General features: G+C 51.2%; 1 protein-coding gene across 4 annotated transcripts in view; it reads left to right on the top strand.

Moving 5' to 3' along the window:
* Positions 1 to 10,796, top strand: part of CYTH1 (cytohesin 1) — a 122,552-nt gene extending 111,756 nt beyond the window's left edge. For 3 of the 4 annotated variants that reach the window (XR_010153119.1, XR_010153116.1, XM_054670202.2), the window contains exon 13: positions 10,007 to 10,796. Coding sequence is in view for 2 of the 4 variants with exons in the window: in XM_054670202.2 (XP_054526177.1) it covers positions 10,007 to 10,010 (4 nt within the window). In the remaining 2 variants the exon portion in view is untranslated. The remainder of the gene's footprint in view (positions 1 to 10,006) is intronic. The other variant, XM_054670201.2, reaches the window with a different exon arrangement.
* The last annotated feature ends 2,595 nt before the right edge of the window (positions 10,797 to 13,391 follow it).

The following is a 13,391-nucleotide window of genomic DNA, read 5'->3' as shown; positions in this document are numbered from 1 at the left end:
TGCTCCATAGCCACCGTTTAATAGCTAATAGCTTTGCTCATGAGACTTCCTTTTGCCATCTCCTCTGCCAGCCTGTTTGTGCAAAACCTTCTCATTCTTCGAAGCCTCGCGCCGTCCAGATTGGCCCAGCTTTTTCCCCAGGCTGAAGGGCCTCCTCGTGCTCCTGAGCAGTGAGTCCACTCGGTTCTGGGATGGCTTATGCGGACGTGCCTGTCTCCATGGTTGTGTTGGGAGCAGGAGCCGTGAGGCGTTTGTTCCCTGCTTCTAACCTGATGGAGCAGGTCCCATGCGCCCAGCGCTGGGCTTCATGCCTGTCAGTGCGCGTGAGGCTGCACGTCACAGAGAGCTCACCTAGTGGGGACATGACTCATGAGGACACAAATAAGAACAGGAAGTCCCAAATGTGCGCTCCAGGTTGTTTGGCTGCCCTGGGATGTAACCCGGAGCTTTCCTCCTCCGCTCTCCTGTAACACTCATATTGACCCGGTCGTGGCACGGTTATAAGGAGGGGATACCACATCCTCACACAGTGGCACTCAGAAGGAGGAGCAGGGAGCGAGGGGCAGCCAGGGCCCCCCATGCTTGCCTCCCTTCATCAAGGAGAAAGTGTCTTTCCCCGGATTCCCTGCAGACGTGTCCTTACGTTTCAGCGTCACCCTGGGTCTCGTCTCCACCTCTCAGCCAATCCTCCGCTTAGGCCCATTTGATGCCTCACTGGGGCTGGGCACACATCCTGCAGACACAGTTGGGGTGCCGTGGGCCAGACGCCGGCAAGCAGAGGGTGGAGAATGGATGCTGGGTCGGCAGAAAGGCTGTGGCCGCCGCAGGTGGAGACTGGGAGCAGTGAGAACCCGTGTCTGGCGCTCAGAGTCTGGGTAGAGCAGATATGAGAAAATTGAGTGAGGTGATCCCGGGGTGTTGGGGGCTAACCCCAGGAGCAAACAGGTGGGCGGCTATTGGAAAGAGCAAGCGGAGGCGGTAACTTGAACGGGCTGATGAGGGAAGGCCCCACTGAGAAGAGGTTGCTGAGCTGAAGAGGCCACCAGGCAAGGGCCCGGGGCGCCGCTTAGAGTAGGGTAGCTAGTGGTGGGGTGGAGGGATCCTGAAGGAATTGCTGGGATGGGCTGGCTGAGGCCTGGGGTGGCAGGGGATGCGGAGGAGAGGTCAGCAGGGGCCAGATGGAGCAGGACCAGGGCCATGGTAGGGGACGTCTGAGGTGGTGTGGAGCTTCGGGGCTGGAGAGGGACTCTGGCTGCTGGAGGGAGAATTGTTGGGGGAGGAGGGTGCCAGCACGAGGCTGTGACATGACTCAGTTGGGGGTGATGGGGATTGTACCAGGACAACCGTGAGAGAGGTAGGGGACAATTAAAAATTCATGATGTGCCTTCGAGGGAGGGGCAGCAGAACTTGGAGGTAGAAATGGAGGGAAAAGGAGAAATCAGGATGAGTCCTAAGTGTTGGGCCTGGGCAGCCGACAAGGACAGATTTGGGCTGGAAATCCAGGTTCTCTTCTGGAGGTGTCAAGAAGAGGATGACTCTTACAATGGCCGGCAGGTGGGGAGCTGGCTGGTCAAATTGGGAGCTCTGCAGAAAGATGAGTGACCACCTACTGGTCACATGTGGCTTCCCAATGGACCACCTGGGGAAGGGCTTGTGGTTCATGGCCTCAGTAAAACTCGTTTAGTCCTAAACGGGTCATGTTAAGAATTCCTTTGTTATTTTTCATGCTTTAAGGCCCAGGAAAGGCCTGGGCAAAACTCTTGGCAGGCTTTTGTTACATCCCAGCCTTTGTATAAGGGGGCCAGCGCTCTCAGCTTTTATTTTTGTTTTAATTTTTTTTGAGATGGAGTCTCACTCTGTCGCCAGGCTGGAGCGCAGTGGCATGATCTTGGCTCACTGCAACCTCCGCCTCCCGGGTTCAAGTGATTCTCCTGCCTCAGCCTCCCAAGTAGCTGGGAATACAGGTGCGTGGCACCATGCCCAGCTAATTTTTGTATTTTTAGTACAGACGGGGTTTCAGCATGTTGGCCAGGGTGGTCTCGATCTCTTGACCTCGTGAACCGCCCGCCTCGGCCTTCTAAGTGCTAGGATTACAGGCGTGAGCCACCGTGCCCGGCCGGCTTTTAATATTTAACTTCACCACGTGGTCAGTGCTGAAACAGTTGTTATGGAGGCCTGCCTTAGTGAGCCTGGCCTGCCACAAACCCACAAACATCTACCAGTGTGATCTACACCGTTAACAGAATGAAGGAGAAAACGGGGTGATCATCTCCATCGATGCAGGAAAAGCATTGGACGAAATGAAACTCCACCAGGAAATACACCCAACGGGGCAGGCGCAGAAGGAACCCTCTCAACACAAGCAAGACCTACTGCGGGACACACTTGAGACAGTATCGTCCCCTCCTTCCCAGGCCCCAAAGAAGGACTGGGGCAAGTCCAGCCTGGTGAGTAGCAGAGTTGATGGGGACCCGCACGCAGGGCACTGCCGGACAGCAGCAGGACAGCTCTAGAGATCCGCGCCGCCCCCATCTCTAGGCTGCTTTTACGCTGATTTTCTGGCTCTTTGCCTACTGTGTGTGTGTGCCATGGGACTTTTCCTTGGCGGGTTCTCAGATCCTCTCTGGGCTGTGCGGGTTCTCAGGGACACCTACTCCTTGGCTGGGCACCGTGGCGTGGACTCACCATGTGGCCTTCAGGGTTCAGGCAGCAGACATATGCCCTTAAGTAACCTGGTGGAGGACCTGTCACAGTACAAGGCCATCTATGAAAACCCCACAGCCAACCTCATACTCAACGGAGAGAGATTGGAAGCTTTTCCTCTAAGATCAGGATCAAGACAAGGATGCCTGCTTTTGCCACTTCTCCTCAACATGGTCCTGGATGTTCTAGCCAGGGCAATTAGGCAAGAAAAAGAAGGTCTCCAAGTTGGAAAGGAAAAAGTAAAATGATCTCTGTTTGCCATGCCATGATTTTACATACACACACACACACACACACACACACACACATATATACACACACACACACACCCCACACACATATATATATGTAAAACCCTAAAGATTCCACACACACACAAAAAAACGGGGAGGTAATAAGTGGATTTGGCAAAGCTGCAGGATACAAACTCCACGCATGAAGTGGTGGCCCGGGGGGAGGAGCTTTGGCTGCCCCTCCCAAGCCCACCCTCTGAGGTTCTTGGGAAGTGTTTCTCTGCCTCCATGTCAAAAGGTCCTGCTCACATCCTGCCCTGGGTGGGGCAGGGAGCCCCAGTGCTCGGGGCCTCCCCAGGATGTTTGGGTTCTCAGGGACACCTGCTCTTGGCTGTGCTCTGTGTCCACACCCAAACGCATCTTGTAGCTCCCATAATTCCCATGTGTTGTGGAAGGGACCCGGTGGGAAATGATTGAAGTGTGGGGACGGGTCTTCCCCGTGCTATTCTCATGATAATGAATGGGTCTCACCAGATCTGATGGTTTTAAAAAATGGGAGTTTCCCTGCACAAGCTCTCTCTCTGCCTGCCGCCATCCACGTAAGGTGTGACTTGCTCCTCCTTGCCTTCTGCCATGAAGGTGAGGCCTCTCCAGCCACGTGGAACTGTGAGTCCAATTAAACCTCTTTCTTTTGTAAATGCCCAGCCTCAGGTATGTTTTTACCAGCAGAGTGAAAAGGAACGAATACAGCTGGGCACCATGGCCTGGGCTCACCACCTGGCCTTCAGGGTTCAGGCAGCAGACATACACCCCTAAGTAACCTGGCCCTGGGGCCCGGCTGCCCTGGGGCCACACATACTCTCTGGGTTGCTCAGCCAACAATGAGTCCTTGAGGGCTGTCTCTGGCAGCTCCGGCCTGAGTGCAGCAGCGAGCTGCTGGTGCTAATCAAGGCACCAGCCTGTCTCTCCACCCTCACTCCCAGACCAGTGGCCAGTGTCACATCTAGAGGATCAAGCTCAACCTCCCCTCCATGGTGACACTTGACACCACCCCAAATGTGCTCCCAGCTATCCCACCGCAGCCTCCTGCTGACCGAAATCAAGACTGTTGAGGCAGAAATAATATTCTTCCTTTTTTTTTTTTCCCAATGTTTTTTCTTTTTTGACTGCTCTGGCAGAGCAGGGTTACCCCATAGGCAGAGAGTAGCTGAGGCAGAAATACTGTGATCTGATTTACTGGAAACCGGAAGTGAGGATGAACCCCGGCAGACATGCCAACAAAGGTGGGCGTGTTCTGGGGCCTGCTCCAAGCTGGAAGGCTTTTAGAGGAGAGTGTAGAGGGGGACTCCTCACATTGGAGCTGTCCTTTTCATTGGACGGTGCAATACAGAGGTTACAGTCACTGACTGCAGATGACAACATACAGGCTAAAATGTCTGTGAGCAAGACAGTCAGTAAAACTTCCTGGTTTCAGAATCCATCCTTGTCCTTTTTGATGTCTGTGGACTGCACGCTAATCAGAATGTCAACAGCCTGAGGAAGTCGTGATAAGATTCTCTACTGAGGGACAGGATGCCGCCAGGAACCACAAGAGCTTCTCCGCCCGGGCAGGTTCATTTGGAAACCCCTTTGCCTTTAAAGTAAACTGCCACATGTGACCCGATAGGTTATCAGCACACCGCAGGGACGGCTTTGAGGAATAATTATTCAGAATGATGCCTTTTTTCTTTTCTCCTTTTAAATCTCCTTGCGAGGTCTGGTCGAGATTTAGCTTCTATGGCTGTTGATACTTGAAGGGAATCAAGCCTTCCCACCAGGCTGGTGCAGGATGAGATGCTGGGCCCCGGCAGGTGCCAGCCCTCTTTTAACACCCATTCTCTAACTCAGTCCTCATAGCAGCCCCGAGATGAAAGCAGTGCTGCTAGGGCTCATTGCTACCACGATCACAGCCGCCTGCAGCTCTCCCCAGCCCCTTCCCTGCCCAGTGGCACCTCACGACTTATTCCTCTGTCTCCCTGTCCCAGGATGTAAAATCAGTGAGGGCAGGAGCTTTTTTTCACACCTGTATTCCCTGTACTTGAAACGGTGCCTGATAGATAGTAGGTGCTCAATACGTATTTGTTGAATAAATGACAATGTCATGAATGAATGCACGAATGATAAAGACAAGAAAACCGGGGTTCAGAGACATTTAGAAACGTACATATCCAGGGGCTCGCAGAAACAGGGAAGTCAGAATTGGGCCCCAGGTCGGCCGGATCCCCAAACCCACCCTGTTTCCAGTGTCCAGGTTTCTCCACCACAGATTCAGAGATGGGAACTAAGTTGACATCATTGTTGGACCTGTTCCAAATGTCTTGAACTTCTGAGCTAATAAATAATTATTGGAGCAGTTGAAGCTGAGGGTGGATTTCATGTTTCCCGGTTCATGCCCTGTGTGATTTAACACGTCTGACGGCTGCAGCGTCAGAACTAGCCGCCATGAGCTAGAGGTGCCCCTTGCATAGCCTTGTCCCTGGTGCCTTGGACACCACGGACAGCCACGAACACCCCAGAGAGGATCTGGTCTCCCGCCCCGGGACCACAGTAGGCTCCACACTGGTTTCCCTCCAGCCAGTTTCCCATGGTGTTGCCTGGTCTTTTCAGGGCTCAGATAATGTGATTGCGTCCCACCAGCCACCTCCTGGAAACCCCTCAAAACACCTTCCTGACAATGGGGTAGCCCCCAACTCCTTAGAGGGGGAGACTGCACCTCCCAGGCTGGAGTCCCTTTTGGCCTCCCCATTCCATCTCCTGCAGCCTCCCCCGACAGCCCTGCCCCAGCCATGGGACTGAGGGGACCTGGAATGCTGCTGCCTTAGCCCTGCTCACTCCCAGCCGTGGGTCTCGCCCACCCCTCTCCCAGCCAGGTGAGCGCCTGCTCATTCTTCAAAGCGCCTTCTCATTTACTGGCGGAACACTGCTCTGGTGCACACCAGCCCCGTGGGTACAGAGATAAGGACGGCCCGTGGGAGGGTTCGAGGGGCTTTACACAGTCCACAGGCAGACAAGCGTGCATGTATGTGGATGATGGCCGCCTCAGGGAATCACCCGGGGCCTTAGGAACCCCGCCTAGGGCCCTCCGTCCTAAGCTGGGGCTGGGTGGCAAAGAGAGACGCCGGGAGGGCTCCTGGAGGAGGAATCCCCTAAAACCGGGAGCCCAGCTTCCTTCACCCGAGAGCCCCCCGATGTCATCAGCTTTGTTCAGGTGCTTGTGTGACGCGATGCTATTAACTCACACCGAACCGAATCCACTCACACCTGTCAGGTATTCGCCCATTCATGCTGATGATGTCTTAGAGCAGCGTCCCCGCCCCATGCTTGTGCTACTGGTTTCTGAACTCTGCACGCTGCCTTGTTCAAGGGTAACTTGTGTGCGTCTGCTCCATAGCATCTGGTGCACCCTTTCGGTCACAGGAAAAGGGGTGGAGACCACTAAGTTCTCACATTGTGCTGGGCACCGTCGGTGACAGCAGACATTCACACATCACAGCCCGAGCCCATTGGCCTCACTCAAGGTGCAGACAAATTAGCCCCCTGTTCAGGGCCCAAGGGATACCATGGAGACTTGAGGGAGCACCTTCCTGAAATACCAGCTCACCGCAGCCTCCGCCGCCCGGGTTCAAGCGATTCTCCTGCCTCAGCCTCCCGAGTAGCTGGGATTACAGGCATCTGCCACCACGCCGGGCTAATTTTTGTATTTTTAGTAGAGATGGGGTTTCGCCATGTTGACCAGGCTGGTCTCGAACTCCTGACTTCAGGTGATCTGCCTGCCTCGGCCTCCCAAAGTGCTGGGATTATGGGCGTGGGCCACCGCACCCAGCCTCCTTCTAATTTTAAAAAATAAATAGAATATGTGTTCTGGCTTCCACTTAGGATACAGAAAGCTAGAAGGAGCAAAGTTCTCACCATATCTAGAAGAAAGACCCAGAAAATCTGCAAATTTTCTTTATCCATTCATCTGTTGATGGACACTTAGATTGCTTCCAAATTTTGGCTATTGTGGACAGAGCTGCAACCAACATGTAAGGGCAGGTATCTCTTTGATCTACTGATTTCCTTTCTTTGGGGTACAGACTCAGCAGTGGGATTGCTGGATCATATGGTAGCTGTATTTTTAGTTTTTTGAGGAACCTCCATGCCATTCTCCATACTGGCTGTATGGACCCTCTGCTCTGTTTCATCCATCTCTGTCTATACTTATGCCAATACCATATGGCCTTGATTGTTGTAGCTTTATAGCAAGTTTGGCAGTCAGAGATAGTAAAAAGTTCTCCAATTTTTCAAAATCATTTTGCCCATTTTAAGTCTTTTTCATTTTCATATAAATTTAAAGTCAACTTATCAATTTCCATAAAATGCTTGATGGAATTTTGATTGGGAATACATTAAATCTCTAGATCAATCATGGGAGAACTGACATCTAACAATATTGCAGCTTCTGATGCATAAACAGGGCTTATTTCTTCGTTTATTTAGGTCTTCTTTAATTTCCCTCAGTAATGTTTTATAGTTTTTACCTTATAGGTCTTGCACATATTTTGTTAAATTTGTCCCTAAGTTTCTCATCCATTTCGATGCTATTATAAATTATAAATACTTTTACTTTTTTTTTTTTTTTTTTTTTTTGAGACAGAGTCTTGCTCTGCCACCCAGGCTAGAGTGCAGTGGTGCAATCTCGGCTCATTGCAACCTCCACCTCCCGGGTTCAAGTGATTCTCCTGCCTCAGATGGGATTACAGATACCTGCCACCATGCCTGGCTAATTTTTGTATTTTTAGTAGAGACGGGGTTTCACCATGTTGGCCAGGCTTGTCTCAAACTCCTGACCTCAAGTGATCCGCCTGCCTCGGCCTCCCAAAGTGCTGGGATTACAGGCATAAGCCACTGCGCCCAGCCTATAAATACCATTACTTTAAAAGTTTAATAGCTATTTGTTTGTTACTAGTATATACATATATGATTGATTTTTTGATTGATTTTTTAATTGATTTTATATCTTGCAACCTTGTTAAATTCATTTATTAGTTCTAATCGCTTTTTTGCATATTTCTTGCGATTTTCTACATAGACGATCATATTGTCTGCAAGTAAAGACAGTTTTATTTCCTCCTTTCCTTTTACTTTCTTATGTATGCCTTTATTTCTTTTTCTTTCCTTATTCTACTGGCTAGGACTTCTAGTGCAATACTGAATAGAGATGGTGAGGATGAGTTCCTTGTCTTGCTCTTGATCTTAGGGGAAAGCATTCAGTTGTTCATCTTTAAGTTTGATGCCACCTGTAGGTTTTTTTTGTTTTTTTAGAGACGGAGTCTCGCTCTGTTGCCCAGGCTGGAGTGCAGTGGCGTGATCTCGGCTCACTGAAAACTCTGCCTCCAGGGTTCATGCCATTCCCCTGCCTCAGCCTCCCAAGTAGCTGGTACTACAGGCGCCAGCCACCACGCCAGGCTAATTTTTGTATTTTTAGTACAGACAGGGTTTCACCATGTTAGTCAGGATGGTCTCGATCTCCTGACCTCGTGCTCTGCCCACCTTGGCCTCCCAAAGTGCTGGGATTACAGGCGTGAGCCACCGCGCCGGGCCCCAGCTGTAGGTTTTTCAGGGATGCACTTTATCAGGTTGGAGATGCTCCACCTGCTATTGTCCTAGTTTTCTGAGAGTTTTAATCAGGACTGAGTGTTGTCACATGCTTTTCTGCACAGATGCAGATGTTCATGATTTTTCTGCTTAGTGCATTAACATGGCGAATCAAGTGGCTTTTTTTTTTTCGTGGTAAATCAACTTTGCATTCCTGAGATAAAGCCCACTTGGTCATGATTTTTTAAATGTATTTTTGGATTCGATTTGTTAATATTTTGTTAAGGATATTTTGCATCTGCATTCATGAAGGACAGGGTGATACGGTCCCTTCAACCATGACACTAACTAGATGGTCAGCTCTGTGGGAAACGGGATTTTGTCTCTTCAGTTCGTCTCTGTGTTCCCAGCTCCTAAACAATGCTCGGCATGTTGTGGACCCTCGGGGTGTGTCTGCTGAATAAATGATGCATGGGAATAAACCGCAGGCTGCTCATGCCAGGCAGAATCATGTGAATCATTTATCAGAACCTGTTTCCTGCACCGAAGAGAGTGTGGTTCAGGTGTGTTCACAGGCTGTCAGGATGGTTGTTCTAACTCTTAAAGCGGTTCTAACTCTTAAAGGGTGGAGGTGATCTGAAGCTGGAAGAGGAAAGAGAGAAAGAAGGAGCCTGCTTTTGGCAGCGTCACTGCTGTCTTCTAACTCTGGACCCACTTCTCTCCACCAGACGGCTCACTAAACTCCCCTCCCGACTGGGGTTTAGGCAGCTGCAGCACCTCTCCTTACACGCCTGGCGGGTCCTGGCATCCCTGCGCCACCTTTGTGCACAATCTCACCACACCGAAGGCAGTGCGGTGTTTCTTCTGTTACACACAGACCCTGAACTCACCCTTCACGCTCTCATTTTCATCACCACTGTGATCCTTAAGTATCCATCGGGCGAATGGCCATGTGGCCACCACTCTGTGCTTGGCACCCCTCATTTCTCTGGCATTTCATGTAAGAAATCGTGCTTATGGGCCGGGCACGGTGGCTCACGCCTGTAATCCCAGCACTTTGGGAGGCCGAGGTGGGCAGATCACAAGGTCAGGAGATGGAGACCGTCCTGGCTAACACAGTGAAACCCCGTCTCTACTAAAAAATACAAAAAATTAGCCGGGCGTGGTGGTGGGCACCTGTAGTCCCAGCTACTCGGGAGGCTGAGGCAGGAGAATGGTGTGAATCCGGGAGGTGGAGGTTGCAGCGAGCCGAGATCACACCACTGCACTCCAGCCTGGGTGACAGAGCGAGACTCGGTCTCAAAAAAATAAAAAATAAAAAAAAAGAAAGAAATCGTGCTTATGATTCACTGGCTCACTGCTACGTACTGGGTGCTTATATGCTATTTCTTTAGATTAAGTAAACAATGATGCTTCGCAGAGACAGATGTTTTCTTTTTTTCTTTTTTTTTTAGATGAAGTCTCGCTCTGTTGCCCAGGCTGGAGTGCAGTGGCACGATCTCGGCTCACTGCAACCTTCACCTCCTGGGTTCAAGCAATTCTCCTGCCTCAGCCTCCCGAGTAGTTGGGACTACAAGTGCACACCACCACACCTGGCTAAATTTTTTTTTTTTGGTTTGTATTTTTAGTAGAGACAGGGTTTCATCGTGTTAGCCAGGATGGTCTCAATCTCCTCACGTCGTGATCTGCCTGCCTTGGCTTCCCAAAGTGCTGGAATTACAGGCGTGAGCCACCGCGCCCGGCTGACAGATGTTTTCATAATCTGGAAATCGAGGCGCGCTCACTGGCCAAAGTGTGCAGTGGACAGGGTCTGGGCTGTTTCTCTTGTTTGTGCTGCTCCTCCTCAGAATGGCCAAACCCTGTAGCTGTGTCCCGTGCTCTGGTCATTGGCCTGTCTGGCCGCCCTCAGTAACATCACCACTGATATGGTTTAGCTGTGTCCCCACCCAAATCTCATCTTGAATTATAGCTCCCATAATTCCCTCGTGTTGTGGGAGGACCCAGTGGGAGACAATTGAATCGTGGGGGCAGTTTCCCCCATACTGTTCTCGTGGTAGTGAATAAGTCTCACGAGATCTGATAGTTTTATAAGGGGAAACCCTGTTAGCTTGATTCTCATTCTTTCTTGCCTGCTGCCAGGTAAGATGTGCCTTTTGCCTTCTGCCATGATTGTGAGCCTCCCTCCTCCCGGCCCTAGCCATGCGGAACTGTGAGTCCATTAAACATCTTTTTCTTTATAAATTACCCAGTCTTGGGTATGTCTTTACTAGCAGTGTGAAAACCGACTAATACAACCGCCAAGGCTCAGTCCCCATCCCCGCCGCCGGTCAGGCCTCCTGCAGGTATCTGTCGTGGTCCCACCCAAGCTGCCCTCTGTCAACAGCTCCTGGGCTGGGATGCTGTCTCGCCGGCAGCCAGGGCGATGTTCCTCTCAGCCCCTCATGCCGTTCACAAGAAAATCCTCAGCATTTCTAAAATCTGTTATTTCAAGGTATTTTCAAACTGGCATAAAGGTTGCAAGAATGGTACAGAGACGCCTCATATACCTTTCCCCGATCACCCATTTTAAAGCCTTCTCCCACATTTCACTTTTGCCATTCCTGTTCTTAGGATTTGAATTTCTGATTCTAGTTGTTTCTTTTTATATATCTCCAAGTGCCTGTGTTAAGATATCTAATTAGTCTGAAGGGCTGAATTACAGCTTTCTTCTATTGCATGGTTGATTTTGGGGCGAGGGGTAGGGTGGGGTGGGGGGGATCTGAAGTGCTTTGTTTCAGGTTTTTTTTTTTTTTTTTTTTTTTTTTCAGACAGAGTTTCACTTTTGTTGCCCAGGCTGGAGTGCAGTGGTGTGGTCTCGGCTCACTGCAACCTCCGCCTCCCAGGTTCAAGCGATTCTCCTGCCTCAGCCTCCCGAGTAGCTGGGATTACAGGCATGCGCCACCATGCCTGGCTAATTTTGTATTTTTAGTAGAGTCGGGGTTTCTCCATGTTGGCCAGGCTGGTCTTGAACTCCCGACCTCAGGTGATCCACCCGCCTCAGCTTCCCAAAGTGCTAGGATTAGAGGCGTGAGCCACTGCGCCTGGCCTTCTATTTTGTGTAGAGTTGCTCCTGACCACTCCTGGCCACCCCCTTCATCACTCATTCATTCAACTAATGTTGACTGGGAAGAATGTTGAGTCTCCTAGACCCAGAAGCCAAAAGCACTGTCAGGCTTGAATCCTCTTGAGTCTTCCTCTCCTGCTGCGCCGTCTCCATGATCCCCGTCAGGAGGAACATGGCAGCCTGTTAGTTTTCCTCTCCTGCTGCGCCGTCTCCACGATCCCCGTCAGGAGGAACGTGGCAGCCTGTGGCCCGTGAGCAGCTGCACTTGGGGGCTGGGGCCATTCCAGGGCACCCGGATCCGGTGACTGCATATGAGGCTCGTGAATTCCATGTTTTCCTAAACTTTCCAAAATCAACAACAGGTGCCTGCCAGAAGGACGTTACTGGAATGAACAGACTACTGTTGGTGAGCAAATACAAAAGCATGTTTTTCATGTTATTCCAATGGCATGACGCAGAGTCTTAAATACAGAGAAGTAAAGTGCTCCAGAGGGGCAGTGTGGCGGGGGCCGAGCCTCCTCGCCTGCCCTCCATGAGCTGTGCTGAACAAGTGGGGTGACCTCCCACCCTCCTGCAGGACCGTGTTCTCTCCCTGGCTGGTCTCCTGGGCTCCAGCCTTTGGGCAGGGCTAGCCTCGGCCCTCACCCCTGGGTGACTATGTTGCTGGCTTTGGCCCTCACTATCACTGCACAGACCTTGACCATCACACCCTGGAGGGCAGCAACTTCACCCTTTACCGCTTGAATAAGGCCTCGCTCAAGTGGCTGGACAGTAAGAGGCTCTCAGGGTCAGACCTGTGCAAAGGTGTCCTCACTGGAACTCTGCTTCCTGTGAAAGCAGCCCCCTGGGAGCTGGAGAAAAGTGGCCAGTGTGGGAAGATACCGGATGCCAGGGCCAGGACTGACCCTGGGCTCAATTTTAAATTTTGATATTCACCTGTCTGTCACCTCCATGGTTTTGGTCCTTCTGGCTGGAGACGTCCTTGGTGAAGGAACTGGTGAGTGTTGGCCCTCAAGTTAGGAAACTTCAAGTCTGTCTCCCCTTGTGGCCTTCCGAGTCCCCCCTGCACACATCCACCTGGTGCCTTCCTGATTCTCAGGGTGCCTGGGGCAGAGCTTTGGCTTCCCCTACCTGAGCTTGCACGTTGGTGATGGAAAGGAGGACCCCATTCCTCCACTTGAGATCAGATCACAGCATTCGTGTTATCACAGTGAGGGCTCAAAAAATGCAACACAGAAAACATTCGGACCAGGAAGGGGGAGATCCAGATACATTTAGAAAGCAAGGACTCCAGCTAACATGCGTCAGAGTCAGGCCCATTATGGAGAACTTGGTCTCTCTCCTTCTTCTTCTACAAGCTCCCTTCTGCCCCAGTACATGCACACACACCCACTCACAAACTCCCCCATCCCCCCAAGACTTGACTCCTGTTTTCAGCGCACTTTTTTCTAACTAAGAATCTAAATTTAAGAATCGGCTGGGCATGGTGACTCACGCCTGTAATCCCAGCACTTTGGGAGGCCGAGGGGGGTGGATCACCTGAAATTAGGAGTTCGAGACCAGCCTGGCCAACATGGTGAAACCCCTTCTCTACTAAAAATACAAAAAATTAGCCGGGCATGGTGGCAGGCACCTGTAATCCCAGCTACTCGGGAGGCTGAGGCAAGGAGAATCGCTTGAACCCCAGAGGCAGAGGTTGCAGTGAGCCGAGATCACACCATTGCACTCCATCCTGG

Source organism: Pan troglodytes, chromosome 19, assembly GCF_028858775.2.
Source record: "Pan troglodytes isolate AG18354 chromosome 19, NHGRI_mPanTro3-v2.0_pri, whole genome shotgun sequence".
Lineage (NCBI taxonomy): Eukaryota > Metazoa > Chordata > Mammalia > Primates > Hominidae > Pan > Pan troglodytes.
Note: the sequence above shows the minus strand (reverse complement) of the source record. Positions and strands in the feature narration are given on the sequence as shown.